At 37.2% G+C, this 24,536-nt stretch overlaps 3 protein-coding genes and 1 pseudogene across 3 annotated transcripts; 3 read left to right on the forward strand and 1 right to left on the reverse strand.

Annotated features, from left to right (window-relative positions):
- Window positions 1–607: 607 nt before the first annotated feature.
- Window positions 608–1,546, forward strand: LOC134496393 (olfactory receptor 5V1-like). Its single transcript, XM_063302124.1, has one exon. It carries the CDS (start codon window positions 608–610, stop codon window positions 1,544–1,546), a length of 939 nt encoding a protein of 312 aa, XP_063158194.1.
- A 4,300-nt stretch (window positions 1,547–5,846) lies between these two features.
- On the forward strand, window positions 5,847–10,473 carry LOC134496394 (olfactory receptor 10AG1-like). Its single transcript, XM_063302125.1, has 3 exons — window positions 5,847–6,792; window positions 6,994–7,050; window positions 10,412–10,473. The coding sequence occupies exons 1-3, from the start codon at window positions 5,880–5,882 to the stop codon at window positions 10,471–10,473; spliced, it is 1,032 nt and encodes a 343-aa protein (XP_063158195.1). The 5' UTR covers window positions 5,847–5,879.
- A 2,629-nt stretch (window positions 10,474–13,102) lies between these two features.
- Window positions 13,103–14,032, forward strand: LOC134496395 (olfactory receptor 10AG1-like). Its single transcript, XM_063302127.1, has one exon. It carries the CDS (start codon window positions 13,103–13,105, stop codon window positions 14,030–14,032), a length of 930 nt encoding a protein of 309 aa, XP_063158197.1.
- A 9,288-nt stretch (window positions 14,033–23,320) lies between these two features.
- On the reverse strand, window positions 23,321–24,254 carry LOC134497282 (olfactory receptor 10A7-like; annotated as a pseudogene).
- Between the last annotated feature and the right edge of the window lie 282 nt (window positions 24,255–24,536).

Here is a 24,536-nt window from a genome sequence, read left to right on the forward strand (position 1 = left end):
AACTTGATCTATTTTATCTTTTTTTTTTACTTGTCTTTAGGATGGGATCGAAAAACATCTTCAGTCCCAGGAATGCAGTTATTTCTTTCTCTTTCCACTGCTTAAAAATCAGGACTTGGCACTCATTTTTAATGCTTCCTTGAATCTTTTTTGCATGTACTCTAGTTTCATTCGATTTCTTTTCACTATATTGAATTTGCCTATAAACGGCTCCTGCTTTATGTTTCAAAATCTTTGTATATCCTCAGATGTTTTACTCCGCCTAGACTGCGTCAAGCTAATGAGAAATCCTTCCTATTGCCTTTAAATTCAGCCAGTCTGTAGAGGACGTATAAGGAAGAGAAGTGCATTAAAATTTGGAAATAGCTGTAGTAGAAGATAAATTATTCTTTCTTTCGTTTGAAAAAAGTCCCAAATTAAGAAATCACAAAATGGTAATCTTTCTAAGAGGATGGCTTGGGACATGTCAAATTTTAAATTAGGATATAATTCTACCAGAAGAAAGGTCCCTAGTGTACTCTCTGTATATCACAAATAAGTTGGCTTGTTGTACACAATTTTTTTTAATGTTATTATTGTTATCATCATCATCCAAATAAAATCATCTATGGAAGTTCAGAATAAAAGCACTGGATTTATTATTTTGGGATTTTCTGGTACTCTGGAGATGCATGTCTTGCTTTTTACATTGTTTTTGATTATGTATGTTATGTCACTGTTGGGGAATGCATTAATAAGCGTTGTCATCAGACTTGATCCTTCTCTTCACATGCCAATGTGCTATTTCATTGCCAGTCTATCTCTGGTGGATATTTGCTATACATCTGCCACTGCCCCTAAGATGCTAGTGAACTTCCTTTCAGAGGACAAATCGATCTTCTTTGTTGGATGTGCTGCCCAGCTGTATTTCCTTCTCTCACTAGGAACCACAGAGTGCTTTCTTCTTGCAGCCATGGCCTATGATCGCTTCTTGGCCATCTGTAACCCACTGCGCTACCCCTTAATCATGAACAAAGATCTGTGTGCCTGGCTGGTGGCTGGGTCATGGGCCACTGGGATTGTGCTGTCACTAGGCCAGACAACTCTGATATTTGCTTTGCCTTTTTGTGATGACCATTGGATCAACTATTTCTTTTGTGACATCCCACCACTCTTGAAGCTAGCCTGTGGAGACACCTATATAAATGAAATCACTGTCTTTATGGCTGGGCTGCTAATCACGCTGATCCCGTCGCTGCTAATCCTAGTCTCCTATGTCCATATAATAAGCACAGTGCTGAAAATTGCATCAGCGAAGGAGAGGCAGAAGGCTTTCTCTACCTGCTCCTCACACCTTATTGTCATCACATTGTTCTATGGGTCTGCAAGTGCAATGTATCTGAGACCCAGATCTAGCTATGCTTTTGAAACAGATAAATTTCTAGCTCTGCTTTACTCCATTATAACACCAACCTTGAATCCTATAATTTATAGTTGGAGAAGCAAAGGGATAAATGAAGCTCTCAAGAGAAGGTTTGCTTCAAAATTGTTCCCTTGTAAAAGCTGAATAAAATTCATGAGGTTTATCATAGAAATTCATTTATGGTGAATTTCAAATACATTTTTTTTCCAGCTTCTTATTTTTGCAGAAATGTCACATATACAGTAGTTCAGCAAACCTGCATTTTTTTCTTTACATTTGCAGTGAAATTGTATGCATTTTTGTACACAATTTCTCTAAAAAGAAAAATTGTTTACAATTTTACCTAATGTACATATTTTTTGCCAATTTTTTTCCCTCCTAATGCATCTTTACATTTTTTTCATGCATATATGATTTTTTTCTATAGACTATTCATCAGTGTATTATATTTTTACTTGCCATTTGGATGCCTATGTGTATATTAATAATAAATTTGTAACTTTGGATTTTTGCATGGCTGTTTGAGCTAATTATTACTCACTTATTTCTGTTTAATTATTACTCATTTATAACTATTTCCCCACTTTGGGAGGGCCTAAATCTAGAGGTGACAGACTGATCCTTGAGGGAGCTGGGGGTGGTGACAACCGACAGGAAGCTCTGGTGTGGGCTGATCCATGAAGTCACAAAGAGTCGGAAGCGACTAAACAAATAAACAACAAAAATCTGTTGTATGCATTTCATATCTCACTCTGAATCTGTTCTTAGAAATTAAAACTTTTTAGTTTTTTTTTAATAATTGCACATCAATATGAGCTATGTCTTCTAGATAATCCATATCACAGTCACATACTGTACCTCACAGTAAAAATTGTCACTAGGATATTTTGAAATATTCTACTGAGAAAATTTAATTGAAATATTTTCTAATTAAAGTTCATGACAACCGAGAGAATTTTCTATAAAACACCCTGCATTCCAGTGTAAATATATCACTGAGTATAATTTATTAAATTCATATTTTAAAACTCTTGAGAACATGGAGAAATCTGGGAAAGCTTAATTCATTAAAATAATAAAGGGGCTGGTGATTTTTTTAAAGAATTAAATACTTTCTTCATTTCTTTAAAATGAATCTTTATTTATAGCACTTTATTTATTGCACATCATTAACACACACACACAATTTCAACAAGATTTCTCTCTTTCCTATTGCTAATCCCCCACAATAAAATTAACAGATGGACAAAGTTACTGCTTCTTCCCATTCTATTATTTTCTCTTCCCATGTTGTTGATTCATGCACTGATACAAGGTAAAGTGACTTAATGGTACAGCTAAACCAAAACATTTGATAACAACACCCCAGAATTTGCTACAGAAAGGGTGAAAAATTCCTGAAGATTGAAAGGGGACCAGGATTCAAGAAGAAGCAAAGCTGTGAAGTCAACAATAATTTAATTTCAAATGACATTGTTTTCTAAGACTTCTTCTTCCTTTCCCCATCTTCAGCACTTTAAAAATTGTATCAGGCTGGATCTTCAGCAATCAGTATCTCCCTGAGTTTCTCTGTGTCCTGGTTGAGAAGAAAGCTATGATCTAGGGAGAATTGGGCAAGGCATACTTAGCATGAATTATTGTCTCAAGATTCTTTTTATACAACATTTTAGGAATGCACATTTTTTTCCTGTACACTGGGATAGCACCACACTATAGACTCTCAATCTGGTGGTATTTGCAATTGTGTAAGATGTTTTGTTTCCCAATATGCAGATTAATCTGTAATGGAGAGCATTTGAGAAAATGAGCAATGGAACATGGCCTATCACAAAGGGGTACTAGCATTGCTATTTTTTAGCTGCTACGTAAAAATCTCCTACTTCCTGACATTTTATACATTGTATTATCAGATTTACAGTATTTATATATTGTATTTAACTGCCAGTGCAGTTATGAAGCTATTAACTGACATGACATGTTTGATACTTTCAACATATCCACATCCGCAAGAAGGCACAATCCATTAAAAAAATGTTAAGCTCATTCATGGTTCCTTTATATTAAATGAACAAGGTGACATCTAGTTTATCTGGAAATAAATCCAGTAGTTTATCCCCACAAGTGGTTGGCATGTGATTTAAACTTAGTGCAATAGCTTCATAACACAGCTAGGACATTCTTCATAGGCAATTTGTTTCCTCTTTGGTTCCTTCTGGAAGAAGGTATTCTGCTAGATTTGTACAATATAGCAAATTAAAGCAATTTATGGACAGGTGGTTTGAAGATGCATTGGAGAATAAGCCACAGGGTTCCCTCATGGATAAGCCAGAAGTTTCTTTGCTTATACCATACAAAAATACCCTAAGCTTAAACAACTCATTAAAATGATTCAAAATATTTCTGATTAACTAGATCTTGTAAAGTACATAAATATTTTGGTAAACAAGTTGACATTCATTTTAAAAGCTGTGTGCTTACTCCAATCAGCTGTTTCTTTTAAATGTGCGTATACAGGTTTGCTTAATTAATTAACCAGCTTGGCATGTATTAGAGGAACATTCTTTTTCTGCCTTTTCCCAGCAGCTCCCAAGTGGTCAACAGTTACTTTCCCTTACTGTCATTCCTAAATGACCACATCAGTTTCTTTTTCCACACTATGAGTAGCTTTATTTTCTCCGAAAAGAACTTACCAGATTTTCCAGACACCCTGAACATTTTTGCAGTGAAGGGATCTGATATTGTTTTCCCATAGTCCATGGCAGGATGCAGAGATCCTGGTGTATGTGATAACTCTTGATTCTTTTATCTTAAATCAGGAAGATATCATTCTCCCACCGAGAAGAATTATAGTCTGAAAAAATTAGGAATATAGAATCATTTTCAGTGATGATTACAATCAAAACTGGAATGCAGGTTTTGTTTTACAATTTAAATATTCATCCTATCACTCATAAAATTTGCTGATTCTCTTAATATACTCAAGATTTTAAACACTCATTTATGTATAATGCAAATGCAAAACTATCTGGAAAAAATTCTATTTGCAATTCAATAGAGTATTTTTTTTTTAATAATAAAGAGATAAATAACATGTATTTGGGTTTTCAGAAGAAAGATTTTAACCTTATTAAGAACTAGTAAGGTACTCTTAGGAATCCTGAGATAAAAGGAGTGGTTTATTTACACACTGGTAACAGGAGGAAAACATTGGAATCAATAAGATAAAATGGTGAGGTCTGTGTCTGCATCAGAACTGGTGCTTTTTAGATTGTTCTCTGATAATTGAGAATTATGTTGACTGTTGATGTGGCTAAGTCTGCAGATGACAGCAAATGATTTAAGATAGGACAACTACAAGATATTTAAAATAAATACAAAGTGGTGACAGTTTACTAGTCAACTGAGAATATTAATATCAATGCAGAAAAAAGAAACTGCAAATGATGTCTGATGTAAACAAGTTTAAATTGATATTGTTTGGAGCAAAGTAAAATTAAATTTCTCATATAGACTGATGATATTTAAACTGACATAGAGTGACAGGAAACTTGAGCTTGTAATGAAAAGGATGATTTAATTATTGATCTAGTATGCTCTAGAGAAAAATATCTATTGGGATTCCTAAGGAAAAAATAGAAAATAGAATTGCCATAATAATGTTTTATACAAATATGTGATTTGACAATATTTGAAATATTCTGAAAAAGAGTAGGAACAGACAAACAACATGGTAAGAGGGTTGAAGCATCCTAACAAGAAATGACTGCAGCAGCTGGATTGATTTGGGCAAGTAAGTAGACTATGAAGATTTGAGTAAGGACAGAATAAATTGAATGAAGTGGATAGAGAGCATTTCTCTTCTTGCATAATATTAGAAATAAATACATTGAATGAATGTGACTCTTCAGAGACTCAGAACAAATGTTCCTTTATTTAGTTCCTGGATAACTGGAATTTATTTCCTCAAAATATGGTGGTTGTCACCAGCTTGGATGTAATGGAGAATAATGCTTTTTATGGTTATCTGTTATAACAAAATGTGATATCTTAAGATGAGAGGTATTACCTTCAGAACACCAGGTACAGAAGAATTCAGTCAAGGGGATGCTATTTACTTCATTTTCTCTTTGTGAGAGTAAGGCCTCAATTTAACTATGATACACTAAGGGGGGTTATGTGCTTAGGTTTTAACTTTACTAAAGCAAGATTCTTTTCCCTGAATAGGACTCACTTTTGGAGCTGCATGGCTATTAAAATAGAATGGAGTAAATGAACCCTACAGGAGTGAATTCTATGACTAATGGACAAATAATATAAATAATCAAGCACCCACTTATAAGAAGAAAGGAGAACATCTTGACTTATCATAACTTTAGGTGTAAATAAAGATGACAGATCGGAAGGCTATATGAACCCGTAGTACTGAAACCTTTGAAAATTAAAGATTATCATCTCTTTAGACTAGATAAAACTGAATATGATAAAAGAAAACCACACTGCAATTTCTGACTTCATTCTCCTTGGATACTCAGAGTTGCTGGATCTGCAAGCTTTGCTCTTTGTTGTCTTCCTCACCCTCTATGCAAGCATCATAACAGGAAATGGACTAATCATTTATATTACAGTGACTGATCCTGCCCTGGATACTCCAATGTATTTCTTTTTGAAAAACCTCTCTTTCCTGGAGATTTGCTACACCTCAGTCACTGTCCCCAAAATACTGGTTAATTTAGTGGTAGAAAAGGCAAATATTTCTTTCATTGGTTGTGCTGCCCAGCTCTACTTCCTGTTTTTATTTGGAGGCACAGAGTGTTTGCTCCTGGCTGCCATGGCTTATGATCGATATGTGGCCATATGCAACCCCTTGCATTATAAGCTCATTATGAATAAGCAATTCTGCCAAGGACTCATAATTATATTTTTGAGTGTAAACGTAATTATTGATGTAGGCCAGATATATCTAGTGTTCATTTTGCCTTTTTGTGGTTCTCATGAAATTAATAACTTATTCTGTGATATTCCCCCACTGTTAGAGTTGGCCTGTACTGATACCTACATTACTAAAATAGTTGTGCTATCAGCCAGCATCCTTTTTACCATCATTCCTTTCTTTCTTATCATTGTTTCTTATGTGAAAATTATCTCAGTTATTCTGAAGATCCCTTCAGTGGAAGGTCAGAAAAAAGTCTTTTCTACTTGCTCCTCACACCTCATTGTGGTATCTCTCTTCTATGGCTCAGCAATTATTGTCTACCTAAGTCCCAAAACTAAGGAATCAGTGGACATTAACAAACTCCTTTCATTATTCTATACTGTTTTTGTTCCTGTACTCAACCCCATTATATATAGCCTGAGAAACAGAGAAGTGAAAGTATCACTGAAAAAACTGTTCCTCTTTCACTAATGGCGCCCGAAACAATAAACAACAATAAATAGTTCTATTATTAAATAGTAAAAATAAATCAATATGAAACACATTCACATGGTGATCTGGGTATGTGAAAACTACGGATGGATGAGAAATGTGTTCATTTCCACTTTAAATAATAACAGTTTTCCTAATTTGCATTCCGTAACACTCCCTACATTTATTAATTCTATTTACTACTTTTGGGGGAATTTGAGATCTATTGAAAAATTTCAAAGATGTTTGTGTGTGTCTGTGTGTCTGTGCGTCTGTGTGTGCATGTATGTGTGTGCATTATTTAACTTGCACTTTCTCAACTTACTCATAAATAAAAATGGTTTTTAGTATTGACAAAGGTCTAACTTTTGAAAAAAAAAATATTTCAACCCATACTCCCAAGGTGGAAAGATATTAAAATTATATCTATTCAGGAAATGTATTTCCCAAAATATTTTCTTTGGTGCATGGGTGGTATTAAGAAAAAAGGCTAACATAATGTGTATGTTGTTAGAGTGCTGGAAAGCGTTTGGCCCAAGAGATCAGAAAAAACCCACATCAGCATTTCTATAAAAATAAATGTATTTACAGAAAGCATAAGAATTTAAAACAGTTTCATATCCAGATATCCTGGTTAGGCACAAAAGCTTTACAAGCTCATACACACACACAGGCTCTGAGTAGGACTGGAAGGAAGGCTGTGAAAAAGGGAACTAAACAAGTCCAGGCGAACTCCCCTCCAGGCAATTTCCCCCAAAAATAGGTTTTCCTTATATGGTCATTCTTTTCACACCCAAACCTGAGAATACTTAAGTTTGACCTTCTGACTCTGCTAGAGTGATTTGTTACCATAGTAACTTAGTGGCTTGGTCTGTACAAAAACAACCAAATACCAACATATGTTGGAGATAATGCATAGAAGTACACCAGCATTTTCCTGATTTTCCCAATTTGTAACCACATAGAAAGGCAGGAAAAAATAAAACCAAGGTGTGAAAAAAACAGGAAACAATGAAATGACTTTTTCTGGCTGGTTAATCCATAATGGAAAACTGAAGTTCTCTCCAATTTTCTAGAAATATATTTGAGTTTCATTTGCTGAGTTTTATCTCTCTGATAGAACTTTGGGAGGATGGCTTTGTGGAAGGCTCATTCTTAATTATTCTTAATTTAACTATTTTTAAATTTACTTTGCTATGACAGCAGATTTGTGGGCAAATCCTTCTTTCTTGATGCATAATATTTATTTTTTTCTCCTTTTCTTTTACTTGTGTATATTGAAATTATTTTTTTAAAAAAGTATACTGAAATAAATTATAGTCCGGTACAGTTTTGACCATCAGAGATATAATCAAAGTTCAACTATCTGTGTTTTCCTTGTGGCTTCTCATCAAATTCCTTCCTCCCTTCTACCCTAACAGTAAGTACTGAGCACTCTGACTCTGGATATTAATTAGCTAAGTCTGGCTTTCCAGGATCTTTCAACCCAGTCAAGTGATGAAAAATTGCTCAAGGAAATAACATACGTGCCACCTTGAGCCCTTGCAGAAAAAGCCAGAAAAAATTTCAATCAATAAACAATAAATATCCCTCCTGCTTTGTATGTTTCGGGGTTCTGTGGCTTTGTGGAAGGCTCATTCCTGATTAGTTTTAAATTTGCTTTGCTATGACAGCAGATTTTTCTTGATGCATCATGTATATTTTTTTCTGCCTTTGTTTTTATTTTATTTGTGTAAAATATCCTACATTACCAGCTGATCTCACATTTTGCACTGACCATTCCAGATTGGTGCAAGACACTTTTCAGCCCCTGCTAAAAATGTTGAGGCAACTGCTCTTCTACTCTAGGCTAGACTGGAAGTTATTTTTTCTAATGGCAGCAGTGACCAGGTAGTATCCACATTATCCTGTACCTTAGGCCAAGAGAGTATCTTAGGAGGCATTGCAGAAGTCACATGATTCTTAAAGCTTTGTCCAGCAACACCTTCCAGCAATCCCTTCTCTTCAACCCTTTCTGCTTATGGCACACACCTCATTCTGTCTAAAGGCTGCAAAACAAACCTCTGCCTATGTCTCTTCCCAGGCAATACATGTTACTACAGTCATCATATTTTTGGATCTGGAGGGGGGGGGGGAATGGAGCTGTGTCAGCCTGAAAGTGAAAATTTCATCAAAGAAGGAAGACACAAATTGAAATGAGCCCCTGTGCAGGCCAGAGCCCTCCCAAAATTAGGCAGGGCAGTTTGCTGCTAAAATGTGCAGTCCTAGGTTATTGCTATTTTTGTTATTTGAAATAATTAACAGAATCTGTCTGGAAGCAAAAGATGCTTTTAATGATGATGATCATCATCATAGAAGCTCATTACATTTGAAGAGTTAAAAAAAAAAAAATCCTGGTCAAGCCCATTTTTCCATGACTGTTCCATTCAATATTTGAACATAGTTCACAGATAGTTACAAAAATGGCTGACTCCCCTTACTAGTCATTTATTTTTAGAAGTTATTCCCTTAACATGTCACTTTCCCAAATAGTTTTTCACGTAGCTTGAGAATTTTTGGAGCTGTGTCAGCCTGAAAGTGAAAATTTCCGATCATTTGGTTTGCCTCTGAAAGTTAATCTACACAGTATTGCATAATCAGATATATCCCTAAATCTGAGTAATTCCTTCTCAAGTATATCAGTTCATGTACTAGTAGAAATTCAGAGCAAACTGTCCTAAAAAGAAATTTCTTTTGCTAAAAGTTAATTCTGAAAACCTTTCCAAGAAGTTCTAATTACAATTGAGATTTCCCCCCGCCCCCAAAGGGACCTGTAGCATTATAAGCTAAATATACTTGGATATAGATACCATTAAGCTACATCTACTACATTAATTAGAATTAAAAGTTACCATTCTTAAAATTTAACCTTGGGTAACTTAAAAGGAAAATATCCACAGCACTGTTTTCTTTTTAATTAGAATACATAAATGACCAGTAATAAGTAGCTTTATGATGAGATACTATCCTTCCATTCCTGGGTTTAAGAAGATGAAGGTGCACAGGTATGCACTGATGAGTATCTGATATGTGCCATCAAGAGGGTGTCAATTCTTAACAACTACAAAGATAAACCTTCTTCTACCAGGACGAATACACTGGTAGGGTAGCACTATTGCTCTTCTACTTAGCCATGTCTTTGTTTCCATACTTTTATTTTTGGATCTGGGGGGAAAAAATTCAATGCAACCAATAAGAACTTTCCCCCTTTTATTATTAGCACTGTATATTACAGGGAAGTGGTTTTAGGGGTTTTTGTTCCTTTATTATTCAGTGGACTAAAAGTGTTCTTTCTTCTGTTCCTCTGAATTCCTGTTTAACTGGGATAATTTACCAAATTAACTGAACAGTTAAAACCTGGAGTCGGTTACTGCTTTCTCATCCTGCTAAATAACATTAATAATAATGTTTAATGAATATAGTATAATTAATATAATATTAGTGATAAGCACTAATAGAGCATCAATGATATATAAACTTAATATATATTTAGGAATCGTTGTTTTAAGACTTCTTTTTTCTGTCTACAATGCAAAATGTGAAAAAAAAAACTTGTTATTGGACAGTGTTTACGCTAACTCAGATCAAGAATTCTTTTCTACGTCTTCACATGTTTTATCGAGAGTAGAGAAGGAACCACTAGACGGAATCAAGGAGCATAAATCCGCAGCAAGTTCCACATACTGTGTTCAGTATAAATGTGGAGAAGGGAACAACATGGAATTCTTGATACATTTGTTCCAATTTACAAGAGCATATTCCATGAATTCTGAAATTTGGATGAGAAAGACTTTGGAAACCTTCCTGTTGGAAATATGGAATAATTTGGTTGACATAAGGATATAGAATAATAATGATTTTACATGAGAGCACAATACTAATTAGTTCAATTTTTTTTCAGTAACGTTCAAGTGTATGTCCAGCTGTAAACCTGTTCATAAGTTCATCTGAGGAATATTTGCCATAAGTGTGCAGTTGTGTAGGTATCTGCATCGATAATTAAAGAACTTGTTTGCTAATCTCATTAAACTAGATTTGAATCCTCTGACATTTCCAGAATATTGCTATCAAATGTATGAAGCCTTACACCTGAGTTATTGAGCAATTCCTGTTTGGCAACCCTGATGGCTCTCTGTTCCCAAATTATAATGCTGAAATTTAATGACCAAACAATCAAATCTGACAGTATGATTTGGTGGTAGGTGGTATAAATTAGAAGCCAAATTGAATGTATTGAATGTAACTAGAATTGAAACCAGCAAAGAAAACAGGGACTCCAGCATCCAGAGACTGGCTCCAGAAAAGTTATCTGCCTTAGCTTTCCATGGCTAGAGAGTTTTCCAGAGTGATCTGACTGATAGGGCTTTCCTCCTCAAAAAACTCAGTGTTGATATATGGTAATTAATATGATCAGTAAAGCTGACCAGCCATCATTTGCAGTTTCTAAGTTAAATTTATTTTGACAATCCTCTCAACTGATTATAGAATTTTTCTACATCTGGATGCAAAAATAATTCCTTAGTTAGGTAAAAAGACATGTACAGGTCTCTTGAAGAAAGAAGCTGTTTTATCCATCCATCCATCCATCCATCCATCTATTTTATGTAGTTGCCCATCTCAGACCAGTGACTCTGGATGGCTAACGATAATAAAAACCAGTCAAAGAATTAAAATAGTACAGAAAATTAAATATAAATTCAGCCAAGAGATACTAAAATCCATCTGTGTCAGCACAACCATGAAACGGGGCCCTTCGCACACTCATGACCCCAGGCCTGGACACAAAGCTAGGTCTTCAAGGCCTTCTGAAAAGCCAAAAGGGTCAGGGCCATCCTAATCTCAGGAGGGGGGATGTTCCAGAGGGCAGGTGCCATGGCAGAAAAGGCACATCTCATGGTCCCCACCAGCCAACATTCCTTGGCTGACGGGACCTGGAGCACACCCATCCTGCTGGACTAGATTGGACAGGTGGAAACAACTGGGAAAAGACGGTCCTTCAGGTAACTCAGTCCCAAGCCATGAAGGGCTTTGAAGGTGACCACCAGCACCTTGAACTGCACCTGAAAAAACACTGGCAACCAATGCAGCTCCCGAAATCAGTTATTCAGCACATTCATACATGTGCTGAATAACTGACACTATTTGCAACCCGGGCAGCTACATTCTGAACCAGCCGAATAAATGTTTGTTTATGTAGTTTTCTAACAGTATGTGCTGGTACAGTAATTGTATTAAACGACAGTAATAGTATTTATTAATAACACAATAGTGATATTAAGTCACAGATAAATTTAAAGACAAATAACCAATGTCCTCCAAGGAGATGTAGGATAAGGGTAGGTGAGGAGAGGGATTTCCCCTATTAGATTCAATAGGATTTTTTTCCCTTCACAGGCAATATCTGGAGAAGGAGCCTCCTCCTCCTCCTCCTCCTCCTCCTCCTCCTCCTCCTCCTCCTCCTCCTCCTCCTCCTCCTCCTCCTCTTCTTCTTCTTCTTCTTCCTTTTAAGCTCGATATTACTGAGAATACTCAGAATAGTAATATCAATGCAGAAAAAAGAAAGAACTATTCAAGAGCAGGAAAAAAAAAGGATATTTGAAAAGCTCTGTCACTTTCAAAGCATATGTCTGTTCATGCGTTCATATTATTTGGCACAGTTTACCTAATTTGTTAAAATAGACCTGATAAGGAAGGCAGGTGCCGACTTACCTTCTGACCTTTCCCTGCCTCTAACTATTTTGGGGGGAAGAGTAACAGAGAATGCCTTTTCAGCCTTTCCCAACTAAGCATACCTTAGACACTTCAGGATGGTGGACCTAGTCCCTTATTTCAGAAGAGCCAAAGGTTCTCAAGGTACAATTATAGGAAATCAATTCTACAAATTTTGTTAGCATGTTGAGTTGACTTTCTTCCAGTACTGAAATTGGTAAATGACACAGATTCAGCTTAACAACACCTTCTCCTGAATGAAATCATACATTTTTGGCCTGATGATGGAAATTCCAAGAAAGGGACAATTGAAGAAAGGCTTGTCTTGATACCTGATTAAAAGGGACTCTGCCATGTGAGAATATAGAAATACCCTGTGATCAGTGGAGAGGCACATGAGGAAGATGACATTTCTGGGACAGTAATACCTAAAGTAGAAGTCTGAATGGAGAATGGAGGTTTGGAGAAAGGATTCACAAAATATTTGTTTCATGTGGTTAATATGTTTTCCCTGCCTTGTTTTCTCTCCAGACTAATCACAACTGAACATGATAAAAGAAAACCATACTGTATTTTCTGACTTCATTCTCCTTGGTTACTCAGAGTTGCTGGATCTGCAAGCTTTGCTCTTTGTTGTCTTCCTCACCCTCTATGCAAGCATCATAATAGGAAATGGACTAATTATTTATATTACAGTGACTGATCCTGCCCTGGATACTCCAATGTATTTCTTTTTGAAAAACCTCTCTTTCCTGGAGATTTGCTACACTTCAGTCACTGTCCCCAAAATACTGGTCAATTTAGTGGTGGAAAAGGCAAATATTTCCTTCATTGCCTGCGCTGTCCAGCTCTACTTCCTGCTTGTATTTGGAGGCACCGAATGTTTGCTCCTGGCTGCCATGGCTTATGATCGATATGTGGCCATATGCAACCCCTTGCGTTATAAGCTCATCATGAGCAGGCAATTCTGCCAAGGACTCATCATTCTATTTATGGGTATAAACATGACCTTCCATGTAGGGCAAATTTATCTAGTATTCATCCTGCCTTTTTGTTGTTCTCATGAAATTAACAACTTGTTCTGTGATATTCCCCCACTGTTGGAGTTGGCCTGTGCCAAGACCTACATTAATACAATTATGTTGTTATCAGCCAGCATCCTTTTTATCATCATTCCTTTCTTCCTTATTGTTGCTTCTTATGTGAAAATCATCTCAGTTATTCTGAAGATCCCTTCAATGGAAGGTCAAAAGAAAATGTTTTCTACATGCTCCGCCCATCTCATTATGGTTTCTCTCTTCTATGGCTCAGCAATTATTGTCTACATAAGTCCTAAAACTAAGGAATCAGTGGACATTAATAAATTCCTTTCATTATTCTATACCATTTTAGTTCCTGTACTAAACCCCATTATATATAGCCTGAGAAACAGAGAAGTGAAAGTATCACTGAAAAATCTGTTTAAAAGACAAATGTGATACTTGTCTCATTTTTTTGAAAATGCCACTATATCATAATCATAATCATACAACATATTACTACTGCTAATAGTATAGATTGTTGAATAACCTATTGATTAGTGTCCGATCATGTATATGGAAGGCAGTAGGGGAATGGGTGGGAGTGAAAGGTGGTATGGTAGGCATTAGAAAGAGCAAATTCTGACCATAAGTGGGGAATCTGGAGAGCAAGACATCTCTCTTCCATGGCTCAGCAACTATGGTCTGAGCCCCAGTCAAAGGAGTTAGCAGACATTAACATGTTTCTAACATTGTTCTATAACCTTGTTTTAGCTGTGTACAATCTCATCATTTATGGCTTGAGAAACAAAGAAATAAAGATGTCATTAATAAGACAGTTTTCTAGAAAAGCATGAGACTATATACTGATATATTCCTGGGAGAGACAATCATGTGCCTGCTTCAGATATAGATTTTTTTTCCCCCTCTAAATTACAACCTCCTTCAGAAATGAAGTGGTGAGATGTTTTTATGTCTTCTTCTCATGCCTTTCAAATTCTTCCAAGGGGTTACAAATCTATGTTGACAAAATACCATCATGTGGCCTTTCCCTGAAGTAGCCCAAACCAACTAACAACAAAATAAGTATTAGGATCCAAATAGAATTTGTCAGCAGGGAAACCACAATGTGAGATATTTCCATGAAAACACATAGCTTTTTCCACTGTGGCCCCTTTCATCTGTAATGAGCCTTCTGGGCAACCAGCTTGATTGATAACTGGCAAATAGAGGGAGAAAATGTAGAAGCAGTGAAAGACTTTGTATTTCTAGGTGCAAAGATTACTGCAGATGCTGACTGCAGTCAGGAAATCAGGAGACGCTTAATCCTTGGGAGAAGAGCAATGACAAATCTCGATAAAATAGTTAAGAGCAGAGACATCACACTGACAACAAAGGTCCGCATAGTTAAAGCAATGGTGTTCCCCGTAGTAACATATGGCTGCGAGAGCTGGACCATAAGGAAGGCTGAGCGAAGGAAGATCGATGCTTTTGAACTGTGGTGTTGGAGGAAAATTCTGAGAGTGCCTTGGACTGCAAGAAGATCAAACCAGTCCATCCTCCAGGAAATAAAGCCAGACTGCTCACTTGAGGGAATGATATTAAAGGCCAAACTGAAATACTTTGGCCACATAATGAGAAGACAGGACACCCTGGAGAAGATGCTGATGCTAGGGAGAGTGGAAGGCAAAAGAAAGAGGGGCCGACCAAAGGCAAGATGGATGGATGATATTCTAGAGGTGACGGACCTGTCCCTGGGGGAGCTGAGGGTGTCGACGACCGACAGGAAGCTCTGGTGTGGGCTGGTCCATGAAGTCACAAAGAGTCGGAAGCGACTAAATGAATAAACAAGAAAAATACTTTTGTTGCTGTTGTTGTTGTTAATTTTGTTATGTTGTGTTGTATAGGGTCCTGATTCTGTCATCAGTTTTGCTTGTTTCTGTGCTGTGCTTGTTCATTACTATTTTGAATTTCATTGAGTTAGTTCAATTACTTTACTAAAACAAGACTTGAAAGGACACAAAAGAAATAAATTATATTGTGCAGTCCTTGGTGCACTTATATTGCATTAAAGACAATGTGTTTGGAATACAATAAAATATGATTCTCCATATGTTGTTATTTTAGAAATTTCCTTTTTCCAGTATACTGGTTTCCCCCCCCCCCTCCCAATATTGGTCTAACAAAGAATCTTCTATTTTATATTATTCTTTTATTTCTCTGTTGAGTATATTTTGCAATATAATCCTCTGTATATCAGTAGAACCTGCTCTCAAAAAATGTTTACAGGACAACGGTTTGAATTATCTTGTTATTGGTTGCCTTGGATAAATTTATTTATTTATTTATTTAAATTTATTGTCTGCCCAACTTCAGTGGACTCTGGGCCATAGAAAATAGCTCTGTTTTCAAATAGAGCTATGGAATACAATATGGCTGAATGGATATTTTGCTTCTGCATTTAGAGATTATGCATCTCATCACAGAGAATATGCATTTGACTTTATTTTGAATGAATTGTAGAAGAGATTAATTCTCTTAGTATATTTACATGCCAATATTTTGGCTTGTTCATGCAATGAACAATTTTGGGGAAAAAGTCCATGTGTATGGAAATTTAATGGCCTTATTGAATAGCCATAATTGTGGAACTATCTTAAACCTTTAAAAGAATGCAATGTCTAAAATTTATCCTTACCTTTGGGAAAGAAGAAAGAAAGAAAGAAAGAAAGAAAGAAAGAAAGAAAGAAAGAAAGAAAGAAAGAAAGAAAGAAAGAGGGAGGGAGGGAGGGAGGGAGGGAGGGAGGAAGGAAGGAAGGAAGGAAGGAAGGTTGTAGAAATAAATGTTAGAACTGACTGTATCTAAGCATCCTCTTCTTTTATCCCCCCCCCACACTCCAGTGTTGCCTGAAACAAATCTAAATTCTAATCTATGGCAGGTATCAAGCCTCTTAACAAAAAGACACAACCAAGGGAGTAATGGGGTTTTGGATACACAAACTTGGAAACTAAATATATAAACATCCAAACTTGGAAACTAATTATATAATATACTGTACATTTAATAACTAAGTCCTCACTCATTTGTGAACACATTAAAGTAGGATTTCTGTCAACTTCTTCTTCCAGATTTCTTAACTGTAGAGTTAAAAAAATCTTTTAAGAGATAGGTCTGAATGTGCACCTGTTTTTTGTTTCCCGTGTTTCAAAATAACCCCACCCCTCAGACTTCAAGAGTTCTCCTACACCAAGATTGCCACTATCACCATTTCTCTTTTCTGTTTAAATGGCCCAGTCTATCCAGACAAGAGTTCAAAGTGTGATGAGATAAAGCATGTACACAAACCAATTCTCAACGTTTTGGCAAACATGATATATTTGCCCAACTTGGTTTAGTAAGTACTCAAAACTACAAATATGTTGCAAGATTTTCATATGGACTTTTTTTTGCGGGGGGAGTACAAAATGGTCTCTAGCAAATTTTACCTCAGTACTTGAAATAATCTAAACAATTAATGCTTTTATTCATTCAAAAGCTGGGTCTTTCAGAATGTTAAAAATTCTCTTATAAACAGACAATTTTTCCTCAAAATAGTAAACCTGGTAAGGCAAACTTCAGCCAAACAACTCCATGAACAAAACCTGGAGAGGAACCACCACTGCATTTCTATCACATCATACTTTTTAAAATGTGTATTTGTAACTCAAATCTCTATAGAGGAATTCTCCCTGGGATGAATCTATACCATGACTAGGTTCTTTTTGAACAAGCACCAAATTATTTATTTATTTGTTATTTCAATTTATATCACCGCCCATCCCCCCAATGGGGGACTCTGGGCGGTTTACAATAAAATAAGGTTAAAAGAATATCAACCTGAGTTACAGTCTAAAAATATAAATAAAATAATAAATATAAAATCCAGGCAGAGATGGCACCACAATCAATAAGGGGTGCTAGGACGCCAGACACCCCCAGGTGTAGCTGCCACCCTGCCCATCCCAAGGGAGGCAGCAGAACCAGGCCTTCAATTTCTTCTGGAAGTTCATGTTGGCAGAATGCTGGGAAAGCCTTTAGCCCAGGAGAGATCAGAAAAGTCACACACACCAGGCATATCTATAAAAATAAATTCTTTACAGAAAGCAAAACAAAAGCAAAACATATTTAAAGGACTTAGCTCTCATTGAGAGCAAGCCTGGCTTGCTACATATCGGCAGAGAGAAAAAAGAGGAAGTAAGAAAACAAGTCCGGGCAGATTCCTCCCTCCAGGCGATTTGCATCAAGCACGTGAAAGGAGTCAATCAAATACAACCTCTTCACCTGGCCAAAATGATTAGGTACAATAGCAGTCTTAATCGTTAGTAGGAAAACCTCAACACTCCCCTTTTTACACTGTAGATTAAGATGCAAACCAATCTTCTCTGACAACTTTATATGTCTTTCCATTCACATTACTTTACCATTATCTCCCCTTTGGTTTAACAGAAAGCTACCATTCTTCTTCCTGTGTTTTTCCAAACCTAGGTTGTTATAATTCCAAGGCTTTTTAATGTGAAATGGCTTTTCATGCAGGCTTCAAAATCAAGCCTTTGTTTTTCTGTTGATGTGAACAGCAGCAAATCATCAACATAAATGCACAGATACGTACAGCCTTGTTTGTCCTTCATATATACACAGGGATCTGCTTTTCCTTTTTCAAAACCAAAATTCTGCAGTTTTTCATCTACTTTTTGGTTCCAGGATCTAGCAGCTTGTTTTAACCCAAAGACTGACTTCTGCAGTTCACAGACTAGATTCTCCCCTTTTTCATAGCCAGGGGGTTGCTGCATGTATAATTTGTGGTCTAAATCACCATAGAGAAATGCAGTCTGAATGTCATAGTGGTTAACTGACATTCCTTTGAGTGCAGCAACTTTTAACAGTAATCTAATTGATTCATCTTTAGTAACTGGTGCAAAAGTCTTGCCAAAGTCTAAATCTTTCCTTTGAGTGAACCCTTTTGCAACCAACCTTGCTTTATATTTTTGGATTTTGCCATCAGCATCCCTTTTCAGTTTGAAAACCCAGCTACAACCCAGACAGCGTTCATTGGGAGGTAGATTTACCAGTTTCCATGTTTTATTTTCTTTCAAGGATGCTAATTCCTGTTGCATGGCAGAATGCCAATTTTGTGCAATCTCTGGTGGTAAAGCATTCACTTGTTCTAAAGACTCAGGTTCTGTGAATATGTGAAAAGCCTTTACTGTTTCAGCCTGAAAACGTGATGGAGCAACGCCTTTATTACTCCTCTGAGATCTGCGAGGTAATACAGGGCTTAAATTTTGACTCCTATCACTTTCCTGAGAAGCATCTATCTCATCAGACAGATCTTCAGTTTGCTTTTCTGGTTTAATGTCCTCATCAGGCAAAAGATCACCATCAGCAAGTCCTTGCTGTTCTCTTGTGGTGGTCAGATCAACTGGAGAGCTAGAATTTAATCTCCCCCAGTTTTGTTCAGCAAAAGAAGCGCTTTTGCTAATTGTTAATTTCTCTCCCATTATGAACCTGTAGCTCCTCTGGCTTTGTTCATAACCAACAAAGATGGCTTTCTTTGTTGTGGGGCCTCCTTTCCTTCTCTGCTGTTTTGGGATGTGAACCCATGCAGTGCTACCAAACACTCTAAGATGGCTTACCTTTGATTTCACACCATAAAACAAATGGAATGGAGTATCCTGAATCACAGAGTTATACAACCTGTTCTGTACATAAGTGGCAGTAGATATGGCCTCTCCCCAGTACTTAAAACATAATTGTGAATCTTTTAACATGCATTCCATTGCGTTTTGCAAGGTTCTGCCCTTTCTTTCAGCAACACCATTTTGCTGAGTGGTGTAAGGGTTAGAAAGAATTTGTTCTATCCCCTTTTCCACTAGGAACCTTCTGAATTTGTGAGAAAGGTATTCTCCTCCTCTATCACATTGGAGTGCAGATACAGGCCTAGGGGATTTTCCATTTGCCCATGTCACAAAACTTTTAAATTTCTCAATTGCCTCATCTTTATGTTTTAAGATGTAGATAAATGTGTATCTTGAGAAATCATCGATGATGGTCATTGCATACCTTGCTTGTCCAAGACTTGGAGCAAAAGGACCAATAATGTCAGAGTGTACAATTTCCAAAGCTCTAGTTGTAACTCTGTCACTGTGCTTACTCACAGGAGCTTTTACTGTTTTGCATTCTTTGCAAACTACACAGTCTAAGTATTTATCACAGGGTTTTATCTTTAGGTCAGCACACAGCTGTGGCATTTGTGCTATATACTTGAAATTAGCATGACCAAATCTCCTGTGCATCAGGTGTACACACTGGTCATGATATGGTGTGTTGCCAACTGCAGCCTTGCAGCTTGGCTTCCTTGCATTTTGCACAATGTACAAGGAGTCTTTTAACATACCAGTAGCACACAATTTCCCATTTTTACGTATCTCACAACCATTTTTCTTAAATGTTATGATATACCCTGTTGCAGCCAATTGTGCCACAGATAAAAAGTTTGATTGTAAATTTGGCACATACGACACACTTTTTACAGTTTCTCCCAAGCAGGATAAATACAAGTCACCTTGTCCCATAATTTTGGTCACAGACCCATCAGCCAAAGATACACTTTGTCTTTCAGTTTTAGACAGTGACACAAAAGAGCTTTTACAATTACATAAATGACAACTGGCCCCAGAATCTAACACCCATACATCAGAATTACCCTTATCAGCAACCTGTGCAATCTGGGTTGTCTGAAGAGCCTTCTTCTGTGTTGCCCTTGTGTTTTTCTTCTCTGTCTTTCTACTCTTGGGTCTCATGGCACAGTCTCTTTGCAAATGTCCAGCTGAACCACAAGTGAAGCATCGCTGGCTGGCTAGTGCTGTGGCCTCAGCTTCCTTTCCCTTCTTTTCCCTCGTTTTCTGGTATTGCAGCTTTCCAGAAGAGATGGGGGGGGATCTTTCCTCTCTCTTCTCCCATTCAGCGAGTAAGCGCTGTGTAACATATGATAGGGTGAGGTTTGTTTCAGGCATAGCCTCCAGGGTACAAATCAGCGTGTCCCACATTGCATTTAGTGAGGACAGGAGGATGTGGGATTTTGTGAGAGGTGTAAATTCCATTCCACTCTCCTGCAACTCAACAAACAGCTGCTGAATATAATGCAGGTGTTCAGGAAGGCTATCTCCTTCTGCAAGGTAGGCTCTGTACAGCTTTTTCGTCAGGGTAACTTTACTCCCTGCTGTTGCCTTTACATATAAGTCTCTCAAAGCATCCCAAAGTTGCTTTGCGGACTTCATGCCTCGCACATGGACTAGCTGATTGTCCTCAACTCCCAAGATAATGGTGGCTCTAGCCCGCTCATCCTGTCTCAGCCATTCAGCACTGGGATTTTGGGGGTTTTGCTCACCAATTGGCAGCCAAAGATTCTCTCTGCGAAGATTCATCTCCATCTTCAGGGCCCAATTCAAATAGTTGGTCTCTGATAGGCACTCCAGAGGCATCACTGAGGGCTGGGAGGTAGCCATGGCTTCTTCCTTCTTTTGCAAGTCACCTCAGCTAGCTTCTTTGTCCTGTAGACCGGCAGTTGCTGGAAAATCTCCAGGTGGCTCCAAAGAAAATCTTCACAGGTCTTTGCTACCTGCCTTTAAATTGTGCATGAGGTGTGGAGCTGATCTCTCTTGGTTTTACTGGGTTGCTCACTGGGCACATAACCTGTTGGCAGAATGCTGGGAAAGCCTTTAGCCCAGGAGAGATCAGAAAAGTCACACACACCAGGCATATCTATAAAAATAATTTATTTACAGAAAGCAAAACAAAAGCAAAACATATTTAAAGGACTTAGCTCTCATTGAGAGCAAGCCTGGCTTGCTACATATCGGCAGAGAGAAAAAAGAGGAAGTAAGAAAACAAGTCCGGGCAGGTTCCTACCCCCAGGTGATTTGCATCAAGCACGTGAAAGGAGTCAATCAAATACAACCTATTCACCTGGCCAAAATGATTAGGTACAATAGCAGTCTTAATCGTTAGTAGGAAAACCTCAACAGTTCAGGAGTGAGGAGACCCATCTCAACTCTAGGGCAAGATATTCCAAAGGGTGGACACCAATGCAGTGAAGGCTCAGCTCCTGGATCCTGCTAAATGAAATTCTTTTGCTGATGGGGTCCATAGCATGCCCTCCCTGCTTGACAGGGTGGGGCAGGTCAATGTTATGGTAATGAGATGGTCCCTCAGGTGCCCTGGTCCCATACCATGTAGGGCTTTAAAGGTAATAACCAACACCTTGAATTGGACCCGGAAGCAAACTGGTACCCAACGCAGCTCACGTAACAGTGGTGTCACATGGGTTGATTTTACAGCACCGATGACTGTCTGCACAGCCACATTCTGGACCAGCTGAAGCTTCTGAATACTCTTCAAGGGTAGCCCCATGTAGAGTGCATTGTAATAGTCTGTACGGGAGATGACAAATTATCTGTTTAAGACATTGCTATATCAAATAGCTGGAGTAAAAAATCATGTCCTTAAGCACACTTGAATGTTTAAATTGCTATTGTATAAAGATACAAATCTATCGTCATCCTCACTTCCAGGAAAGTTGGTGGTACTGTAATAACAACAAACAACTAATTATCTATATTCTGCCCAAACCACTAAAATCAAATGACTCTTTCAGCATTTCTTTCCTCTTAAAATGGACCAGTATGCCAGACTGTTGTGGGATATTAATAATTGAGAGATGGAGGATAGAAATAACCTTTTTTCATACTGCTTCATTTCTTCTAAAGTCCCCTTTTTCATTCTTTTTACTCATTTGACTGACATAATATCAAGAGCTATATCTGAAGAGCTAAATCAACAAAAAATGGGGAATATGTAAAGCAATTATTGGTTGCAAGACACTAACCATATCACTATTTTGTGAGTAGAAGGCCAAAGTAGCTGATTCATGTCCAATCAACCTAACAAAACTTGACAGTTCAAAATACAGTCACATTATCCTCTACATCCTTTGACAGAAGCACATCCCTCACACTTATTTCCTTCCCTGAGATAAAATCTATATATGTACTACCTTCCAGAATGCTCTTATGTACTCATGACGGGGCATATGAATAATGTCAGTGCATATAAATTAATACATATCCCCCTCCTTCTCTCTCTCTCTCTCTCTCTCTCTAATTTCATTATTTGGCTCTGAATATGATTAGCTGACATTAATTGTATGTGATGCAAGGAACAATGAAGGCTAATGAGATAACTGAAACACATATTGTTCACGCATTGTAGACACATTTTAATTATTTGAGGCTATGCATTTTGGAATGAGTAAAAACAAAGAAGCACATTCTTTACATGATTGAAAGATCACATAAGTTAATTGGGCATAGATGAATTCTGAGCATCATAAACTTAATTTTCAACAAACATTAGCAATCCTATAGTTTAAGCATATTAACTACACTTAATCCTTCAATGCTTTGAAACAACAAATAGAAAAATATGTAGTTGTTTCAAAAAAGACCAAAACCTATAGGATAACACATTTATACCCAATTCCTCCTACATACAAATGTTTAAGACATTTTTAATTTTTTTCCCCCCAGAATTGGGTTATTTATATGTCTCACAAATGAGGTTAACCCCAAGTTCTTGACAAGAATCAAGGCCTTTCATGAATCTGTAGCATCTCTCACTGGAATTATCCTAACTGTAATTTAACAATATTTTCAGGACAATATTTTCCTTCTTAACATTCTTCTCAGAGATTTTTTCACTTCTGTATTCCTCAAGGTATAGATAATCGGGTTTAGCATTGGTGTTAAAACAGTATACAGAAGGGAGATAAATTTATCCCTCTCCATTGCATAAGTGGATTTTGGGTGTAGATACATAAAGCTGGCTGTTCCATAGAAAATAAGCACCATGATAAGATGTGAAGAACATGTAGAGAATACCTTCTGCCTAGCTTTTGTTGAAGTCATCCTTAATATGGCACCAAGGATGCAAATATAGGTTAGGAGGATGAAGATACAAGGTATCAGAGTGATAGCCAAACTGCTCACTAGCATCACTAATTCATTTAGTGATGTGTCAACACAAGCTAGCTTCAAAACTGGTGGAAAGTCACAGAAGAAATGGTTGATTTCATTAGAACCGCAGTACGGTAAGCTGAATGCCCAACCTGTATTCACAAGTGGTAGAAAAAAGCCACTCAGTCATGAAGCCAAAGTTAGATAGATGCAAACTTCTTTAGACATCAGTGTTGCATAACGTAAGGGGCAAGCAGATTGCAATGTACCGGTCGTAAGACATAGCAGCCAGGAGAAAGCACTCAACTGTCCCTAGGAATAAGAGAAAATACATCTGAACTGCACAGCCACTGAATGAGATGGTCCTGTCTCCAGAGAGGAGGTTATGCAACATTTTAGGAAGGGTGACTGAGATATAGCATATCTCCAAGAACGACAGGAGTTTCAGGAAGAAATACATGGGTGTATGAAGGATTATGTCTGCCCAAGTGATAATAATAATGAGACAGTTACCGGTTACACTGATAACATAAACAGAAAACATAAATATAAACATGAGAATCTGAACCTGTGAATGGCTGGGAAATCCAAGAAAAATAAAATAGGTAATGGAAGTTGCATTCATATTCATGTCATCACGAATATGCTCACCTAAGAAGGAAAATAACAAGATGTCATTTGTAAGGCTTATTGCATCTGATACTTTAAGGTAATATTTAAATACAGGGTATGGTGAATGCTTCCATCAATGGCATTTTATTAGAACATGAAATTACTGGTGTGAAAGCACTTTTGGCCTTGCTTACAGTCTGTAGAATCAAAGAGTTGGAAGGAGTCACTTTAGCCATCAAATCCAACTTGTTACAAACTGTGGGAATTTAAATTAAGGCATCCTAAACAGGTGGCAGCCCAG

Source organism: Candoia aspera, chromosome 4 (assembly GCF_035149785.1).
Source record: "Candoia aspera isolate rCanAsp1 chromosome 4, rCanAsp1.hap2, whole genome shotgun sequence".
Classification (NCBI taxonomy): domain Eukaryota; kingdom Metazoa; phylum Chordata; class Lepidosauria; order Squamata; family Boidae; genus Candoia; species Candoia aspera.